At 42.9% G+C, this 19,060-nt stretch overlaps 2 protein-coding genes across 2 annotated transcripts in view; both read left to right on the forward strand.

Moving 5' to 3' along the window:
* Window positions 1-19,060, forward strand: part of isoc2 (isochorismatase domain containing 2) — a 136,994-nt gene that overhangs the window by 10,626 nt on the left and 107,308 nt on the right. The window lies entirely within an intron of this gene.
* Window positions 1,221-17,654, forward strand: prkcg (protein kinase C, gamma). Its single transcript, XM_034103527.2, has 17 exons — window positions 1,221-1,589; window positions 2,587-2,821; window positions 6,347-6,378; window positions 6,502-6,584; window positions 7,497-7,608; window positions 8,415-8,543; window positions 8,647-8,803; window positions 9,171-9,372; window positions 9,815-10,012; window positions 11,727-11,900; window positions 12,184-12,275; window positions 12,707-12,769; window positions 12,925-13,063; window positions 14,100-14,180; window positions 14,371-14,478; window positions 15,356-15,496; window positions 16,358-17,654. The coding sequence occupies exons 2-17, from the start codon at window positions 2,592-2,594 to the stop codon at window positions 16,517-16,519; spliced, it is 2,103 nt and encodes a 700-aa protein (XP_033959418.1). The 5' UTR covers window positions 1,221-1,589; window positions 2,587-2,591; the 3' UTR covers window positions 16,520-17,654.

The following is a 19,060-nucleotide window of genomic DNA, read 5'->3' on the forward strand; positions in this document are numbered from 1 at the left end:
ATGATGTCATGTTGAAGTCTGTACGGTAAACATGAAGCTGCTGGCTGGTAAGATTACCATGGCCTACAAATAGCTACTCTGGCTCTGTCTAGAAGGTAAAAAAGAAATACAAAAATCTACCTACAAACAAAACTAAATCTCACTTATTTACACTTTATGGTAGTCTAGGTCTCTGACGGTTGCCTGGCAACTGGTCCTGGCCAATACATAGTGTGGCATAAAACTGAGCTGAAAAATAGCAAATTGTTGTTTTTACACTTTTAACATTTTACAAGAATAAAAAATAACACCATAACATGTAAATCTGTGAGCTTTAGAGATGATGGTAGACATTTTTTACCCAATTCAGATCAAGCCAGCCTATAGCCGATTGATAAGCTAACCAACTTCTGGTCATCGCGACACATTTCAGCTACCAACATGAGTATGGAATTATTCTCTGCAAATAATAAATATAGTGAGTGTATCTCCCAAAATGTCAACACATGTTGTCGTCCAGTATGTGTTTGTAGGTGTAGGTTTGTGTTTGTGTGAGTATCATCCATGGACAAACATCCCCTCTCTCTTGGAAACTACTCTTCCCATCAGGCTTAGCTGACCTGGTTTCAGTGCACAGTGGATCAGTGTTATCATGTCACCACTTGCTGTGATATCAGAACAAACTTCAGATGCGGTGAACACACTGTTAAACTTACTGTTGCAGAAAAGATTAACAGGGTTGCTTATTTCACAGGCCTGTTGATCCTTCAGTCATCTGGATCTGCTGCAAACTCCATGACTTTTAACCAATTAATTCACGTTTTAGCTGTGCTTAATTAGAGATTTCTCTGACTCTCGACCTCTGAAGCTTTCTGCTCTTTTCTGCCAGACTGGATACTCTCTCTCTCTCTCTCTCTCTCTCTCTCTCTCTCTCTCTCTCTCTCTCTCTCTCTCTCTTCTTTTCCTCCCTCCCGTCTGGCACTAGAGGAAGTGAGAGACAGTTGGCGCTCCTGTGTCCATACTGTATTGGTGGTGGCAAAATGGCAGCTTCTGTCATCCGTCCTCCTTCCTCTAACTCCCTACCCTCTCCTGAGAGAAGTAACCCAGATTTCAAAATGAATCGCTGCCTGTTCCCCTCAATCTTTCTTCTCTCTCTCTTTCTATCTCTCTTTCTCCTCTCTCTCTCTCCCTCTCTTTTTCTTACTCTCTCCATCTCTTGTCCTCTTCTTAGTTAAACAGAATCAATCTTGGAAAGAGAATACCACCTCTCTATCTCGTCCTCCTCCTCACCCTGCCTCTGGGTTAACGGATATATATCACTTCACTCTTCTATCTTTGGTTCCTAGAGAGCTCGAATCTCCTGACACGCTTGTTGCTTTCGCTTTTTGTTGTAACAGGATTTTCTTTTCTGTTTTCTTTTTTTCCCTGGTTGATTTCTTTCTTGTAGCCAAAGTACTGCTTTCTGGGTATTTTCTTTCCTGTATTTCTCTTTTTTTGAGGTGACCAGCAACAGGTGGGACACCTTAGCATTTCTTTTGAAGTGAGGAGAAGAAAGGGAGAGAGGAAGAGAAGGAAGCTGCCTTTCCTCTAAAGCCACCACAAATCTCCAGGTATTGTGTCTTTGTTATCTTCACCATATGTGCTCATTTTCAGAAAATATTTTTCTTCTAGTCATTTTGCAAATTTTTGAGCACTTCATATTTTTGTACCATTCTCCTCTTTCACCCTTTTGATTGATTGGCTTCTACTTCTCTGCTGAAACACCATCCTTTCATCATGGCATGGGTGTATTTTTTGCTATGGGCTTTTTTATTTATTCATTAAAACTGTTGGTGTTTCATTTATCATTTAGTAGCATGCAACTCTTGCACCACAGTATCTCCAGCTAATAGTTGCCGTTGTGCACTTTTTCCCAGCGTATCATATCCCCTATAGACATTCACATGTTATTCTAGTCCGAACTTTATTTCAGAAATGGGACTAATTGCTAACAAGGCCAGGCAGGAATTGGGATGGGATTCATCTCTATTATTGGAGCAGGTGGTGGGGGTGTTGTTGACATGGCAACAGGAGGTACAGTTAACATGATGACTAGAGGGTGGGGTGGGTAGTCATAGCTGCCAGGGGGATGAAGATATAGGGGGTACAGCGAGAGGGAGAGGTAGTTATGGACAGGTGGTATGTGGGACACACAGCGAGCCGCTCTAATCGTTTAGCGTCTCGGAGTCTCTTAGGAGAGCTCTGTGTCCGTTGGTGAATTAACCTCCATGCCTCCATCATTACACCTCTTTTTTCCTCCGTCCCTCTGACTCCTGCCGCTTTCCCTGAGCTCTCTCGATCTTATTCTGCACTTCCGGTCGGTTCTCGATCTTTCTCTCCTTCACGTCACTCCTTCACTGCTTGCTCTGTCCCATGTGCCATTAATACAACTCTATGACCCATCTCACTTTCCTCCCGCTCCTCCTCCCTGTCCTTGCTTCCTCCACTCCTCCCTCTCCGATGTTCAAGGTATTTCGCCTGTACAACTCTGAACCTTCCTTACTGACACTCATCAAGCATTCTCCCCCTCTCCCTCCTTCTCTCCTTTTTTTCCACCGTACCCTCCAGGCATCATGTCGACCCCGGTCTCCCCTTCCCCATCCCTCTCTCCGTTGGCGCTGGCCTCCCCTACATCGGCGACCCCCCCGCTGCCCTCGCCCCTCTCCCCTCCACCAAGAGTGCCTGTGTTCCAGAGGAAGGGAGCGCTCAAACATAAGAGGATTGTGGAGGTGAAAGACCACCAGTTCACGGCCCGCTTCTTCAAACAGCCCACCTTCTGCAGCCACTGCACCGACTTCATCTGGTAACACACACACAAATTCACACCCACACACACATTTACACAGAGAGCGACCTGGCCGTTGATAAGCCGCCTCCTCAGGAATCCCACTACTCCTTCTGACTCTGACTTTCCTGGCACTTTTTCTCTTTCACCAGATCCAGCTGCATGCTGGAGAAACATCCTACACTGTTAAGCCACAGTGACCTGAACCTATACATAACCTCATCTCCACACTGCAGCCTACACAACACAGGAGTCAGGCATATATATATATACACACAAGTACAACTTTAATTAGGAAAGAGCTTTCCTTCTCAGTATGAATGCCTGCACACAGAGTAGCAGTATGCAAAAATATACAAACACACTCACAGGCAGCAGTAAAGTAGGAATTATTCAGATCCTGCGGGGCCCTCTTTGATGTATCACTTCAATAAAGTTGTGGGAATCACAAGGTACAGAATACAACAAGAATAGTCATAACTCAATAAGATATTCTGACTTTTACTCTGTAATATATGAACAACGCTCGATACATTCCCATAAAGCATCTCAGTTTCTTCTTTCATTGGGTCCTGTCCAAGCCATCCAGGAACAGAGCCTGGCTTAGTAGCCAATTTTTGTTATGGCCAAACTGTTAAATTACTACTTTGAGGTCTATCACATGATGTCAACGGGACATATTGACTTTCATTGCTAAATAAAAGTCTGTATATATGATGTTTTATTTGATGTTTAGTCAACTTCCGAGTATGAACACTTGTAAAGCCCTCATCTAAAGGTTCTAACAGTGGGATCCAGAGTTATTCCCTTCCTCTGGTCATAAATGAGCCGAGACTCAGCCTCCGGTGTGCAGGGTTTAAGAATATGCATAAGATCGTCAGAAGGTCAGGGTTTTCTGTACCTGGAAGATGAACCCTTTTGGCTTCATGTGCTCATCAGCACCCATGGTACCACCATGGTACCACCACCATTAGCATTATATTTTAGTCTTTGGAAAGCTCTTCCAGGGCCACCTAAACCTTATTAAACTTTTTCAAAGGCTGAGTAGTACTCTTTGTTTAGAATAAACTGAACTGCCATGCATAAAACAGTGGATACACCTTGAATTTGGAATCCATGAAAAAATAATTGCTTTATATAAAAATGATTTCAATGTTTTGCATTCAGAAATGCTCCAAAGTGCTGTAAGAGTGCAGATTTTTAAGAAGCAATAAAATGAACTCGGGAAATAACAGAACTACTTCACAATTATATTTGTTTTGCAGTGTAGGCATTTTAAAGTGTTTATATGGAAGTAGTAATTAGTTGTTGTGGTTGCTCAAGGTACGGCTAGATCAGTAAATATTTTATAAACTGCTGGAGCCTACACTCATCACTGTTCAGTGAAAACAGCTTATCTTCAAATGTGTTGATTTTCTATTTTTCAGATAAACTGAATGATTTAGTGCTCCTTTGTGGGTTTAAAAAGTAATTTGCTTCTTACGCGATATAAAGCATGTGGTAATGATGGGAGAAATCGTGACAGAAATAGAAAATAGGATGGTTGAATTGTCACAAGGCTGAAAAAAGTTATGCTTTGCTCATAAAAAGTACACAATGATTACAGGACAGGGATTCTTTGTATCCCATTTAATCAGCAACGTATTTATAGCTGAATGCAGATGATAACATATTCTGACAATTAGTACTCGAGTATATTGTGTGTGTGTGTGTGTGTGTGTGTGTGTGTGTGTGTGTGTGTGTGTGTGTGTGTGTGTGTGTGTGTGTGTGTGTGTGCGTGCGTGCGTGCGTGCGTGCGTGCGTGCGTGCGTGCGTGCGTGTGTGTGTGTGTGTGTGTGTGTGTGTGTGTGTGTGTGTGTGTGTGTGTGTGTGTGTGTGTGTTCGTGGCGTGTATGTGCTTGTGTTTTTGAACATATGGTGGGAGTGTATGTTGGATGCAGGGCTGTGCTTATGCCAACAGCCTCTGGGTAGCTTTCAGAACATTTCTCCAACTGGCTTGCACGTCGTAGCGCTCAGTTTAAGGGAGAACTTCTCGTTCACGCAGGATGTCAGAGCAGCAGCTCTCACCCTGTGTGACACAGACCCTGGGGAGATTGGTGGATTAATTAAAGACTAATTAAAGGTAGTTCTAATTTTGAAATGTAAATATCTAGTTTATTAAGTCAGTCTCTAAAATTGAATGGGTTGTCTCTTGTATAGTTCCTCTCAGTATGAATTAATTGATATAGTCCTCAATGGAAAAAAGTGACACTGGTGTTTAATCCAATGTGTGTTTGGAGTCCGGCTCTTCTCAGGGTCATAATTAGAAAACATTAAACCCTACACCAAAAATCTCTTAAGGCAAGGTGTACTTAAGACTATATACTGTAGACAGCTGACAGGCCTCTTTCACAGCAGGCATTTTTGACTTGTCATTGTAGGAAAAGCATGTGGTGGTGCAAACACTAAAATGAACAATGACTCTTTATATGGATTAAAATAACCCAGTAAGCCAGGACAGTGTGCCAGTGGAGCAGCAATAACAATACCTGTAACTAAAACAGCTTAATTTAACTTAGCATTAATGATATGCACCGACATAAAATATCTGGGAAAGGCCTTTTACAAAGACAAGGTCCAGGTTTTTCTCTGCTTTATAAGGTGGATTTTAATTTGTCTTTATTTGCACCTTTTCATTAAACATTTCGTTTTCCAGTTTTTTAATATTCTGGTTGGTTTTATAGGATTTTTATGTTGTTGTTTTTTAATAGCAACTATTATATTTAATTTTATGGGTTTTTCAATGCATCATTACATTTAATATGCATTGAATTCCTTGTGATATATGGTTAGCAAGCTAAGCTGTTGATTCTCTCCACATCCATACCTGGCTCTCTAATGCTCTCTGCTGGTCAAAAAGCAGACTGCTGCAGACGGAGACTTCTGATCAAGGATCAGATTACCCTCTGCCACCCCGTCTATAATTGTTACTACTAGGCAGATGTTGAACTGATTTTAGATCAGGAATTATGGTCAGTTTCCTATGAACCCCTGGGCCTCTCCAGTATGATTGTGAAGGAGCTTGTTCTTCTGCCTGCTAATCAAAACTGGATTCACAGCAGGAAAGCCGCTGAGTGGACTCTTTAGTCAATCAATGGCTTTAATTATTCAATTAAAGCTCTAAGGAGACACTGGAAACTAGCCAACACCGCAGTTCTGGAAACAAGAGCAGTGTGTGTGCGTGTTTGTGTGTGTTTGTGTGTGTGTGAGATATTGATTGACACCACTTGACCTGGTCCGCAGTGTGGCCTAGACCTAAACTTCAAACATAATTACTTGTTTATCAAATTTAGTTTTTTTGATGAGAAAGACTTTGTTCTCAACCTGTGCTTGCATGTCTGTTGGTCTTAATACAGAATGGAACAATTCAACTGCATTACCTCTGTCCCTGTCTTGGCAGCTTAATCCGGGCTGGCAGACAGTCTGAGAAGCAAAATATTTCACCTTAAAGAGGAGAAGGGAAGATTGTGTTTGAGTCTTAATCAATGTTCTTTTTTCACTCAGGGGCATCGGCAAACAGGGATTCCAATGTCAAGGTAGAGATAAATAAAATAAATCCAGTGTTATTGTCTCTTTCCATGGTATTAAATCTTCTCAGATAATGTTTTCAGTGTGACTGCTTCTATAGTAGAGATATTTTGCTCTGTGTTTTCCCCTAGTTTGCAGTTTTGTGGTCCACAAAAGATGTCACGAATTAGTGACCTTCACTTGCCCCGGCTCTGTGGCGGGCCCACAACCAGATGTAAGCAGATGTGCCAGAAAATATATGACTTTCCTTTTCCGCTTACATCCTTTTTTTTGCACTTTATTCATGATTTAGCCCGTCATCATCACATTTAACCATCCACTCAGTGACAGGAACACGTGTGCGTGACTCACCCGTCAATCCATGCATCCTTCAAATCGCACAGCCTTGTCCCATCTGTGACTCATGTCATGTCATCTTGCAAGGCTTCAGAGATGCAGCGAGTTGGAGATAGAGAGTGGGGGAGATAAAGGCGGAGGGGCTGGTAAGAGGGGGAATTAGAGAAAGGGAGAGCAAAAGACTGCTCAGTCTTCCTCTCTGTGGCATTTTGAGGATTTCAGGGAGATTTGCCTTTTCTTTTCTGCCAGCCAAATATACTTAGAAATGAGGTCAAGGGGACCATGTGTGTGACTGTGTGTATGTGTGTTCGAGGATGAGAGCATGCAGCGCTCACACGCAGAGGAGAAACGGGGTGATGGTGATTTTAAATAGCTGCTCAGAGGGAAAACTGTTTGGGAGAAGGTGGTGTGTGGAGAGGGTGGTGGTGGTGGGGTCTGATGAGCTGTGGAGAGATAAAAATGATTCATCCCTCTCTGCACAGTGTACACACACACACACACACACACACACACACACACACACACACACACACACACACACACACTCACTCACTCACTCACTCACACGCACGCACGCAGCCTTGCCTAGATGCACTATCATTTATATGTCTTCTCCCAGTGGAGAAATCTAATTGGCTCGTCCATGAATACCCCACTCAACATCTCTCCACTTATCATACCCGTGCATGCATGTGTGTAAATGTGTGTGTGTTTGCAGTATCTGGTCATGCAGTGTGTATATGTGTTTGTGTGCGTGTTCTCAATGCAGATTGTTTCTGTTGTGTTGCAGGATCTGGCAAGTCAACACACATTTAAGGTCCAGACTTACTCCAGTCCCACCTTCTGCGACCACTGTGGCTCGCTGCTGTATGGCTTGATACACCAGGGAATGAAATGTAACAGTGAGTTTCGCCACACGTCACAGCGCCATGAATCCGAGCATTCTTGTATTTATGTTGTGGGGATAAGAATAAGTTCACACAGGCACATTCTTGTTACTCGTAGCCTCCCAGCTGGGGAAATAAAGCTGGTCTTGACTAAATTAGCCTCCGCAATGTGGAGTTGACTTTGTTAAGTTTATGTTTCGGGTAGTTTGGGGAAATATGCTTATTCACTTTCCTGCAGAAAATTAGATGAGGGGATTTGCAGCCACTGGAGACTCCAAGAAGAGAGTCTGCCTGGCTACGAGATAGACCCTCTCTCACAACTGCTGTTGTGCCCTTGAAGCAAATGATATCAAATTAGACCATTATTAAAGCTTTTTATTTGCTACTGTGAGAAAGAGGCAGGTTAGCTGTGTGTCCCTTTTTTCAATGCTTCATGCTTAAATAAACGAGATTATGGGTGTAGACCATGTAAATACAGGTAACTCATGACAGTTTTATCAATTGTATCTAACTATAGTTAAGTATGCAAATACAACTGTTTAAGTGTTTTACGATGGAGGTTGTTAGGCATGTAGTGCTAGATGCAGCAGTAATGGTTAGAGTTAATGTCAAGGAAATTGAATACTAGTCAGGGCAACATCTAATCTTCCACAGTAACAAAAACAAGATGTATATGCATGTATAAAATATATAAAAATAAAGATGTTTCACCTTTATTTGACAGTGTGATAACAAGAAACATCATTCTGGTCTTATTAATATGTGCCTAATTTCAGTTTTCCCTGCATCTGTTTGTTTATTCTTGTTTGCTTGTCCTTGAGGTTGTGACATGAACGTCCATCGGCGGTGTGAGGCCAGTGTTCCCAGTCTCTGTGGTGAAGACCACACAGAGCAGAGGGGGAGGATCCACCTGACTGTGAGAGGAGAGAAGGAGGATGTCTTCGTCACAGGTGAGAGGACCAGCTGGATCATTTTAAAACAAATAGTAGGATTACACAGACAATGAAGGATTTCTCTGTTCGTGCTTTTCCATTATTCTACTTTTGTCTTCAGTGCGGGAGGCTCGTAACCTGATGCCCATGGATCCGAACGGCCTGTCAGACCCGTATGTTAAACTGAAATTGATTCCAGACCCGAAGAGCCACAGCAAACAGAAGACAAAGACCATCCGCTCAACACTCAATCCCATCTGGAATGAGAGTTTCACCTTGTGAGTCCTTGCCAACTTTAATTTAAGGTGGAAAACATACACAAGTCTGGGACACAACGTGATTTAGATCAAATAAAATGTCCTATAAATAAGACGTACTGAGTCAAACAAAGGACACGTAAAGACACAGGTCGGAGTGTTGAATGTAAGGTTGATGGTGCCTGAGTGTATGCTCCTTATTTAGCATCACTGATTTAACTCTCTTTACCTTGGCATGATTCTTGTGTGCTGTGAAAATGAGATATTTGGAAATTGCCAAGAAGTCATGAAGGTAAACAAATTAGAAAAACAATCTGTGTCTTTGTGCATTGGTGTGTTGCTTACACAGCCCTCCCCAGTGATTTAGAGTTGTTGTGTTTGTCTCCAGCTCAGTGCGCGGTACCCAGTGGGACAGGCGTCTGTCTGTGGAGGTGTGGGACTGGGACCGCACGTCTAGGAACGATTTCATGGGAGCGCTGTCATTCGGAGTGAGTGAGATCTTCAGGCGTCCCATCAGCGGCTGGTTCAAACTGCTGGCCGAAGATGAAGGAGAGTACTATAACATCCCAGTGCCAGACCCAGACCTCCAGGTAGGAGGCTTACCCCAGGACGGACAAAAAAGCGTACAAAATCCCTTGGTCTCCCATATTGACCAAGATGTACAAGACATATTATTACTGTATTCAACAGAGGGCAGCAGCTGTTTATGTCTTTATCATTACCATTCATCATCTTCTAATTTGCTCGATATAATAAACAACAGCTGCCACTGGGTCAGGATCTTGAACTCTCCCTCTTTATTCTATGTGAGAAAAAAACCCTGTAAGATGTATGCCTGTAGTTAAAGCTAGATAATTAGATAATAAATTATATAGGGTCCACTCCCCTCCCTGTTCCCCTCGGCCTCCACCAGGGTGCAGGGTTGTCCTGCCGTACCGTGATGCTAAACTTGGGGGTAGTTTGTACGTTCTTTCTTTGTGCTGGACTGCTTCCAACCATTCATGTCTGCACTCTCTCCCTGTGATCCTCCAGGAGCCTCAGCCAGACGGCATACTACCCTCTCTGCCTCATGCCCTCCCCCCTTCGCTGTCTGAGACGTTCCCTGTGGCCCTGTCCCCGGCCTCTGTCCCATCCGGCCCCCCCGTCCACGCCCCCGGCCCTGCCAAAGTCCAAGTGGGCATCCTGGACTTCAACTTCCTCATGGTGCTGGGAAAAGGCAGCTTTGGCAAGGTAAACACAGCAGCCATGACACACTGTCCTCTTATCTACCCACAATCCTCTGACCCAACAGCTATAGGTGACTTCAAAGAGGTCGATCATGCTGAAATCAACAAAGATTATTGCTGGCTTTAAATCATTTCTTCTATTGATGGACTTGACCTTCAGCTGGCATTTCACAGAGCAGCTCCCGGGAGGAATGTCTGTCTTTGGAGAAGAAAAAGGTTCTCACTAACATGCTCATTGTCTCTCTCACTTCTGCCAAATGATTAATTTAACCCTTAGCTTCTTTTGTTCTGTCAGCAGTCGTGAGCTGGAGCTGGCTGGCATCCTACATGCCACACAGGCTTCCTGGAGGTGTCCATGTTCAAGGAGCCTGTGCTCTTCATGTTCTCTTTAATTCCCCAGTAGATGAGGCATAATGAAGAGAGAGGAGCTTTGAGTCCTTCCACTTCCTCTGAAATCCCCCTGTGCTGTTTCGTAACTGTCAGAGGAGAGTCTACAGAGGACATGAGAAATAGACTCGACTTACGTAAGATGTGAGGGAGAAAAAAAACGACCCAAGAAAAGGAGAGACAGACCCCGGGGCTGCTGAGTGAGGGATAGTGAGACGCAGATAGAGAGGAAGTGGGAGGATTACTGTGCTGCGGAAAGTGACACAATGACCAAGAGGAAGTGGGATAACAAGAAGAGGAAAAAGGACATGCGATTGTGTTAGTAAGACTTGTAATATTCAGAAGTGTGACGAGTCCTATTTTTATGCGAGTAAGTTTGAGAGAGCGGGGAAGAGCAGGAAACAAGATCACAGAGGACGACAGGATTTCTCTTGACTGGCAGTTTATTAGTGACACACACACACACACACACACACACACACACACATATTCTTCTTCAAAAGCAACAGTGTGTAGTCACATTCATTTCCGAAAAATGACACCATGGTAATTTTCTCTACTTCTCATCACTATTTGAAAGTTTAATGAGGTCCTTACACCCCACGAGAGTGTTGTTGTCAATATTTGTCCAGTGCCCTTGACCATATCTTTCCTTGGACCACAGTGAAACCCGGATCATGGGGCTCTCGTTGTAGACAAGTATAGTATCATTAGATCTCAGAGCAACCCGCGAGCAGCCAATTTAAAAGAAGGGAGAAAATCGGAGATGAATATGTTTTGAATGTCTGGTAAAAACACGAGAGCCACTTCGCTTTTTCTTTCATAACATTGACATGTCTTGAAATCTTCTGGCATAGAGCAGCTTTTTTTTTTTGCACAGTATTGAACATGCCAAAGCAAGCACACATGATAACGTGTCTTTTTTCTCTTCTACTATTTTACTTTCTAGTAAGTGCGTATTTTAATAACCAGCACTTTATACAATTTCTTGCCGAGCAGAATCATACATTTCAAGCTCAAAGTATTGCAAAAGCACATCATCTTTATTAAAACAGCAGAACTAGTTTTTTCCTAAGTAGAGCAACATGTCACTCATAACACAATGACCTAAAAAATGTTCTGTACAGGCAGTACAGTACTTAACTGCTAAGGGTGGGGAATCTTAAAAAAGGGGATTTGGAATTCTTAAATGTTTTTTTAGCACACAGCGGGTGTAGTGTTGTCTATAAATAAGCTCTGTGTTTATTTACAGACCCAAGCAGGCGAAAGACGTGCTGTTTCTGCTTCAAGAGTCTTGGTTCTTAGCGTCACTTCCTCTCCTCTTTGTGCAGGTGCTGCTGGCAGAGGAGCGAGGCAGCGAGCGTCTGTTCGCCGTGAAAGTGTTGAAGAAAGACGTTCTCTTCCAGGACGAAGACACGGAGAGCGCCATGGTGGAGAGGAGGGTTCTGGCGCTTTCCACCCGCCCTCACTTCCTCACATCGCTGTACTGCGCCTTCCAGACTGAGGTGTGTGTAGGTCTGTGTGTGTGGAAAGACATACGAGGTCCTAAATGATCCACATCATTAGATTGTCCATAAACCTGCCTGACATTTGCTGCGTAATCCTCCCAGGAGTTTCTTCTGCAAAGGCTGCTTGAGAATGTTGATTATTAAATTAAATAATTAGTTTGCTTTCTTTAACAAGGTCCCTGGTCCTGGAGGAGGTTTTAAAAGATTGCTTTTTAATTTGGACAAGAGGGGATTATATATGGAGAGTGTGTATAAGCGTGTGTGTGTTTTGTTTCTGCAGGACCGTCTGTATTATGTGATGGAATACGTCGACGGAGGAGATCTGATGTTTCACATTCAGATAGTCGGGAAGTTCAAAGAGCCTCACGCAGCGTATGTAGAAACAAAGCTCCTTTCTTTCACCTTTAATCACGTTCTTCATCTCATCTCCGGCTCCATTTCGGCCTTTCTTTTACCCTCCAATGTTCCCTCACATACACACTCGTCGCTACGCTTTGTTCATTACAACTGATGACTCGTAAAAAATCGTCAACCCAAGTACCAGCCTTTTTCCTTCCCCCTGATTTTCTCCTCCCACAAATCTTTTCATCTACATGCTCCCAACCCTAGGCTGTTCATCTAATCAATAATCTTTGATCAATCCTGTTTTCAACTCTCTTTCTTCATCTTCCAGCCTTTCATTTATTTGGTTTCTCTCTCTTTCATCACCCTCTTGAGCTCCCTTCCGCAGGAAAACCTTGGCCAATTTTCGGCAAGATAAAGCAACCAGTAGTAAGACCCTTCTCCCTCTCTTCCGCCTCCAGGTTTTATGCAGGCGAGATAGCGGTCGGCCTGTTCTTCCTCCACAGCAAAGGCATCATCTACAGGTAGAGAGAGCACTGCTCATCTAACACGGCCTGGTTTGGCCCTGCCACTGTCACACAGGCGTAACACAGATTGATCGTGTCTTTTGTAGCTAATGACTAAAATGTTATCTATCAACATGATTCCTACCTGTGTGGTCTGTCTCCTCCTTCCTCAGGGATCTCAAGCTGGATAATGTTCTGCTTGACAGCGAGGGCCACATAAAGATAGCTGACTTCGGGATGTGCAGGGAGGGCATGTTCCAGGGCGACACCACGCAGACGTTCTGCGGCACCCCAGACTACATCGCCCCTGAGGTACCCCCGCTCTCACGTCATGGTCCAGACTAACTCCTGAACATCCTTTTTTTGCTCCTTAGATCCCTCTTTTAACCCCGTCGTCCCTGTTTCATTTTCTTGACCTGTTTTGCCTCGCTGAGAGTTGCTTCGCTGCAGCTCCTCTCGTCTCCTCCGTCCTTGCTGACCTTGTCTGCATTTTTGAATAATTAGCTTCACATGATTCAATTAGCATGATGTGTGCTTGTTCACAAATTCACGATTGTCCTTGGAGAGACCTTGGCTTACCAGTTTTCCCCCTTTCTTTTACCGCAATTGACTTAAGTTGATTAGCTCCCCGAGAGAATTGCAAACCACTGAACTCATTTTAAAAGGATTTTGCTGATGATCATGCACATTTTTAATAGAAAACAGTCGGAGGTGGTTTAGTTAACAACCTTTTGAAATGCAAAATATCAGGCCTGCGTGCTTTCTAATGTTTGCCTTACAGATTGTTTGAAATATGTGTGTGTGCGTTAAATGAAGTAAACAAATACAAATCAGAGAAAGAGAGGAGATATCCAGCATGCTTGGTTTATATATGTATAGTAAAGTGACTCAAAAAGACAAGATGTGACTGTTGTGCACGTCTTTGATGTTGTAAACCTTTCTATTGTACCTCTGGGTATTGACTCTCTTATGTAAACACCCATTGATTCTCCTGCATCTGCCATTTTGGAAGAGATACAATACATTTCCCTAGGGGCTGGAAATTGTTCCCTCGTACACCCCCCCCGCACCCACACCAGTGAAACAAACAAACAAACACACCAACACACACGTGCAGACAAACACGATTATTTCTGAGCTCATTGCTACATGTACCCCCCCTAATGCCAGACTTTCCTCTCTCTCTGCTTATGTTACTGCGGCTGTCTCTGATAGCTGCATATCATCCGAGCAGCCGACTTCCACAACTGCGCTTTCTCTCACTCTCCCCGTCCTCTTTCTACTTCCTTATCTCTGCACTGCCATTCTTCCCCTTTATCTCCTCTCCTGTTCTCTCCATCCTTTGCAGATTGTGGCATATCAGCCCTATGATAAAGCAGTGGACTGGTGGTCTTTTGGAGTACTGCTGTATGAAATGCTGGCAGGACAGGTAACACTCATCTTAATCCTGACAATAGAGCCGTGTGCACAGACACTTACGCCTCCAGTGCTTTCCTTTGTAATCACTTCAAAAGACTTTCAAGAGAACTTTCATTTCAATGTATTTGCTTTCAATTTGCTCGCAGGTCCTCATGGTTTTTCTCTCTCTCTCTTCTTCTCTCCCCATCTTTTCCTTCCAGCCACCCTTTGATGGTATAGATGAGGAGGAGCTGTTTCAGTCCATCATGGAACAAAGCGTCATATACCCGAAAAGTCTCACTCGTGAAGCTGTCGCTATCTGCAAGGGAGTGAGTTACCATTCTTTGTACTCATCTCATTTTAACACACAGACAATTAAGTATAAATGCATATGTTATTCTGAAAACTTTATTAAAATAAAAACAGCAAGTGGCCATGCAAATGGTTGACTGATTCATAGTTCAAGCCTTTAGGGAAATACACTTTTTGATGTGTTGTCTGTAGATGAAAAGATTGATACCATGCTCCTAAAGGTTTGTTGAATATGAAGCTAGAGCCATTAGTTTGGCATAAATACAGCCTGGCTTTGTCTGAAGTAGCAAAATCCTTCTTTAAGCATCTCTAAAGATCACTAAGGAACACTTTTGTTTGTTTAATATGTCCTTTTAAAGAGGGTTTTTTGTTTGCCAGACTACTTTTTAGCTTGTTGCAGACTACTTGAAGTCTTGTTGCCTTGAAATACTCCCGCACATCCTTTAATACTTCATAGATTTTGTAGTTTTTTGCACTTTGGGTTTTGTCTGGATTAAGCAAACAATATGTAAAATGTAAATTAGGGGGTTTTACATGTTCATGTTTGGTTACCTTTTTATACAGTGCCAGGCTAGCTTCTTCCCCCTGTTGCCAGCGTTAATGCTAAGCTAAGCTAACAGGCTGCGGCTTCTTACCTAGGACAGCCGTATGGCGCTAGTCTTTCAATTCTCAGAAAGAGAGCAAATAGTTCTAGACACAATTTATATAAATGCATCGATTATTAAAAAATATATATTTAATATAAATTAATTAATTTAATAATGTAACACTTAAAATAAATTATGCAAATTGTTGACTAAAGAAAGCAGAGCAGATATAACTCGCTATATTCCATGATAACCACAGTATTTGTCTTTCCTTTTTCCACTTTCATTCTCCTTTTTTCTCCCTCAGCTCCTGACCAAGCACCCGTCCAAGCGTCTGGGCGGAGGACTGGACGCAGAGAGAGAAATCAGGGAGCATGCGTTCTTCCGCTGGCTCGACTGGGACCGTCTGGAGAGACTGGAGATCACACCGCCATTCCAACCAAGAACTGTCAGTCTTCCTTTCTTTCTCTCTTTCTCTCTTCCTTTCTTTCTTTCTTTCTTTCTTTCCTGCTTGCTTTCCTGCTTGCTTTCTTTCTTTCTTTCTCTCTCTCTTTCTTTCTTTCTCTCCACCATCCTCCCACTCTTTACCCTTCATTTCTATCTCTGTCTCTCCGAGGACACTTTTAGGGAGTTGAAGCTTTCAGTATCTCCCATCTGTCTCCTCTCTCTCAAACTCCCACGCTTTCCCTCATTTTCCTGCATGCATCCTCTCTCAGCCGTCCTCATTGTCTTGGCCATGTCATCCCCTCTTCTTATCTCTGTTGAAATGGCCCTGTCCCTTCCCCCCTTTCCCCTTATTCCCCTCTTTTTTTCTCTCTTTCATCACCTCTGCCTGTTCCTAGAGAAGGGCTTTGAGCGCTCAGGAGCAGACAGTCCAGTCATAACAGACAGGACCCTTCTGACCTTGGGGTCCTACCTACACCTCCCATATGCAAATGTGTGTCATCATTAGCCTGCTACACTCTAGTTTGCGTCCCTGCTGGCCAATGGTGGGGTGGGCTTTGAGTGAGCTGAGTATGCTCAGGGGTTAGAGGCCAGGCCCATTAGCCAAATGAGATTCATATCATCCAGCAGAACGGCTGTCAAGGAGCAGGAAAGGAGACGTGAGCAACTTTCTGCATACAGTAGGTGTGGTAGAGAGCTCCTCGGAGAGAGAACGATGGTGTGGGTGAGAAAGAGAGATACGTAGGTGGAGTCTTTTAATAATTTGGCCTCTCTAATATCTTTTTCAGGAGGAAGATGAGGGTGTGTGTACAATCAGTATTAATCACAAATGTGAGCGTGCTTATCTTCTCCTCTTCTTCATCAGGGTGGGAAGAAAGGAGAAAACTTTGACCAGTTCTTCACAGCAGCTCCGTCAGTGCTCACTCCCTCTGACCCCGATGTACTAGCAGCCATCAACCAGGAGGACTTCCAGGACTTCACCTTCCAAAACCCAGACTTTGCCCCCTCGCCTCTCACTGCCGTTTGAAAACGGATCCCACCAACCTTTTTAAGCCTCTTAATAGTAGTTTTATAACAAAGAATTTAAACATGAGATCTAGCAGCAGCTTTCAAAGACACCTCTCATATCCAAATTCTGACGTTTACATGGAAATGCCAAGACACCTTTAAAGTCATGCACTCTATTTGATGTTTGTTCAATCTTGATAGTCACAGAAACTGTTGCAACAATCCAAATAAGCCAGTATTTTCCTGTAGATTCCCTTCTTAGAGTTTTTTGTAAGACATATCCCTTGACATGCATGTTTTTAGAATAAAAGGCTTTGATACACTAGTTTTCTATAGTTATAGAGTACTATACTGTGTGACTTTACAATCAATGTATTTCAAACGGTTACCTTATCTTTCATTAGAAATGTGTTTTCAGGAGCTGTATTTACCAAACAATTACAAGTCAGGTTTAAGTAAAGCAGCTATGCAGGCCACATAGCAGGCAAAACAGTCACTTTTTAATATTTTTGCATTTCACACACATCTGTCTCACTGTGTGTGTCTGAGTGTTGACTATGATGCAAACTGAGTGAGTAGCCTTTTTATTTGTGTTCATCATACTACTGAAATCTGTATTTGCAGTATTAGATAATTAGCCTCGTAATGATGTTTTCGGGTTGGACTTTATTATTTTTGTGGTGTATACCATAAAGCTTTTTGCTGTGTAATGACGTATACTCACAGCATTGATTAGGCGTAATTAAAAGTGAGGCTCTCTGGGACTGTTCAATACATGGAAACACAGGGCAGGTGGCTGCAAACATACGGTTTAACAATCCCATTTCAGTGCTCTTATCTCACAAACCAGCCGGCTGATTCCCACAGAAATCTGTTTTTCTTTTAAGCTTCTTCATGATTTTTTAGCATACTATGTCAGCATAATGATAATTATAACCATTTTTCATCCAGGGGATTTAATTGTGTGCATCCCATTAAAAGTGGTCAACTGTAAAAGGTCAACGCAGTTCAACTGATCGCCTCAGAGTGAGTTGAGATGCAATGTCACAACACACAATACTAACCAATACTCTCAATATATACAATACAATAGATAATGTATGTATCTGTTAGTTGAGTTCACTTCTGTTTTTATCTGCTGAAAAATCTAAATTGCAATAAACGTAATGAAACAATCATTAAACAAGAACAAGTGAAGTGTGATTTTGTGCAAAGCTACTGAGAAACAAACATGCAATCTCGCTTTGTCTCCTCCTCACGCCTCTCTGTCACGCTCACTCCCTCTCCCTCACTTTCACACATACTCACTCTCAAAAGTGCAATCTCAAGCATGTGCACACACACACACACACACACACACACACACACACACACACACACACACGCACGCACACACAGAAGATGCTGACCTCTCTATTTACTGTGATACTGTAGTTGTCGAACCAGCAAAACCACCTCTCAGGCATCTCACTTTCACTCCATCTTCCTCTTCTGAAGCAGCCTCGCACTCCCACCTCCTCCCCCCTTGGGCCCCGCCCCCCTCAACTCCTCCAGCATCATGATGGGACTAATATTCCCATAGAGATCTGAGTTATAACAAGTTGACCTTCACATTAAAATCTCATCAACTTGCCATCTCCCTCTCCTCCCTGTCTTCTGCTCTTTCTTTCACTCTGTCTGTCTCTCCTGCCAGTGCTGCACAGTAAATGCTTTAATGCTTTGTTTTATGTCATTCTCTGTAAATCATATTGCCAAATTGTTTTATTGTTGTTCCTGTTATCTCTTTGATTTTCTCTCCACAGTTGTCTTTTTATTCGTGTCTTATCTTGTCTGCAACAATATTATGATCTGTTCTACACTTATTTGACCTTCAGTGGTGTTCAGTGAACGCGTGAGAGTGTTCTCAGATCTCAATATAATCTTAAAATTATTACAACCTAGTGTTGAAGATAAAACAAGCCTGATGTCCTTTTGTTGCCATAACACTTGAAAAATGTCATCAGTCATGTCACAAGGATGGTTTTCGTATTGATTTCTGTAATTATTGTAGATAGCTTTTGTAGATTGTACTGGCAGGCTTTTTACCGTCTGTGATGCAATTCTACCCTACAGTTTTACATTTAAATGAGGTACTGTAAAGAAATTAAAACATGAAATGTCTCTTTTCTGAAAAGATTAATCCTGCTCGGGGTTTGATGTCTACCTGATGTCGACTGCCTGATTTTGAACTCCTCACCACAACATTTACTCCAACCTTGACACTATCTGCCTCTGTGTAACTAAACCTCCAGGCTCGCTCTCCTGTCGAAGTTGTGTGTGCAGTCCATCATTCACTGTCACTTCGACATGATATCATCCCTCTTTCTCACTGCTGCTTCCTCTCCCTCTTCCTCTCTCTCTCTCTCTCTCTCTCTCTCTCTCTCTCTCTCTCTCTCTCTCTCTCTCTCTCTGTTCTCTTTTCTATCTAGTCTCAATCTCTCATTCTCATCTCGCTCCCTCTCACTTTCTCGCTCATGCCCTGAGGTCAGAGTGTGCTGTAGACTATTGATATCGTTACTAA

Source organism: Pseudochaenichthys georgianus, chromosome 16, assembly GCF_902827115.2.
Source record: "Pseudochaenichthys georgianus chromosome 16, fPseGeo1.2, whole genome shotgun sequence".
Lineage (NCBI taxonomy): Eukaryota > Metazoa > Chordata > Actinopteri > Perciformes > Channichthyidae > Pseudochaenichthys > Pseudochaenichthys georgianus.

What these genes read in the sequence shown, in the direction of transcription:
- prkcg (XM_034103527.2), top strand. Translation starts at nt 2,592, where the DNA reads ATGTCGACCCCGGTCTCCCCTTCCCCATCCCTCTCTCCGTTGGCGCTG. An exon ending in ACAGGGATTCCAATGTCAAG is followed by an intron (nt 6,379 to 6,501) that starts GTAGAGATAAAT and finishes GTTTTCCCCTAG; the next exon opens with TTTGCAGTTTTGTGGTCCAC. An exon ending in TGCCAGACCCAGACCTCCAG is followed by an intron (nt 9,373 to 9,814) that starts GTAGGAGGCTTA and finishes GTGATCCTCCAG; the next exon opens with GAGCCTCAGCCAGACGGCAT.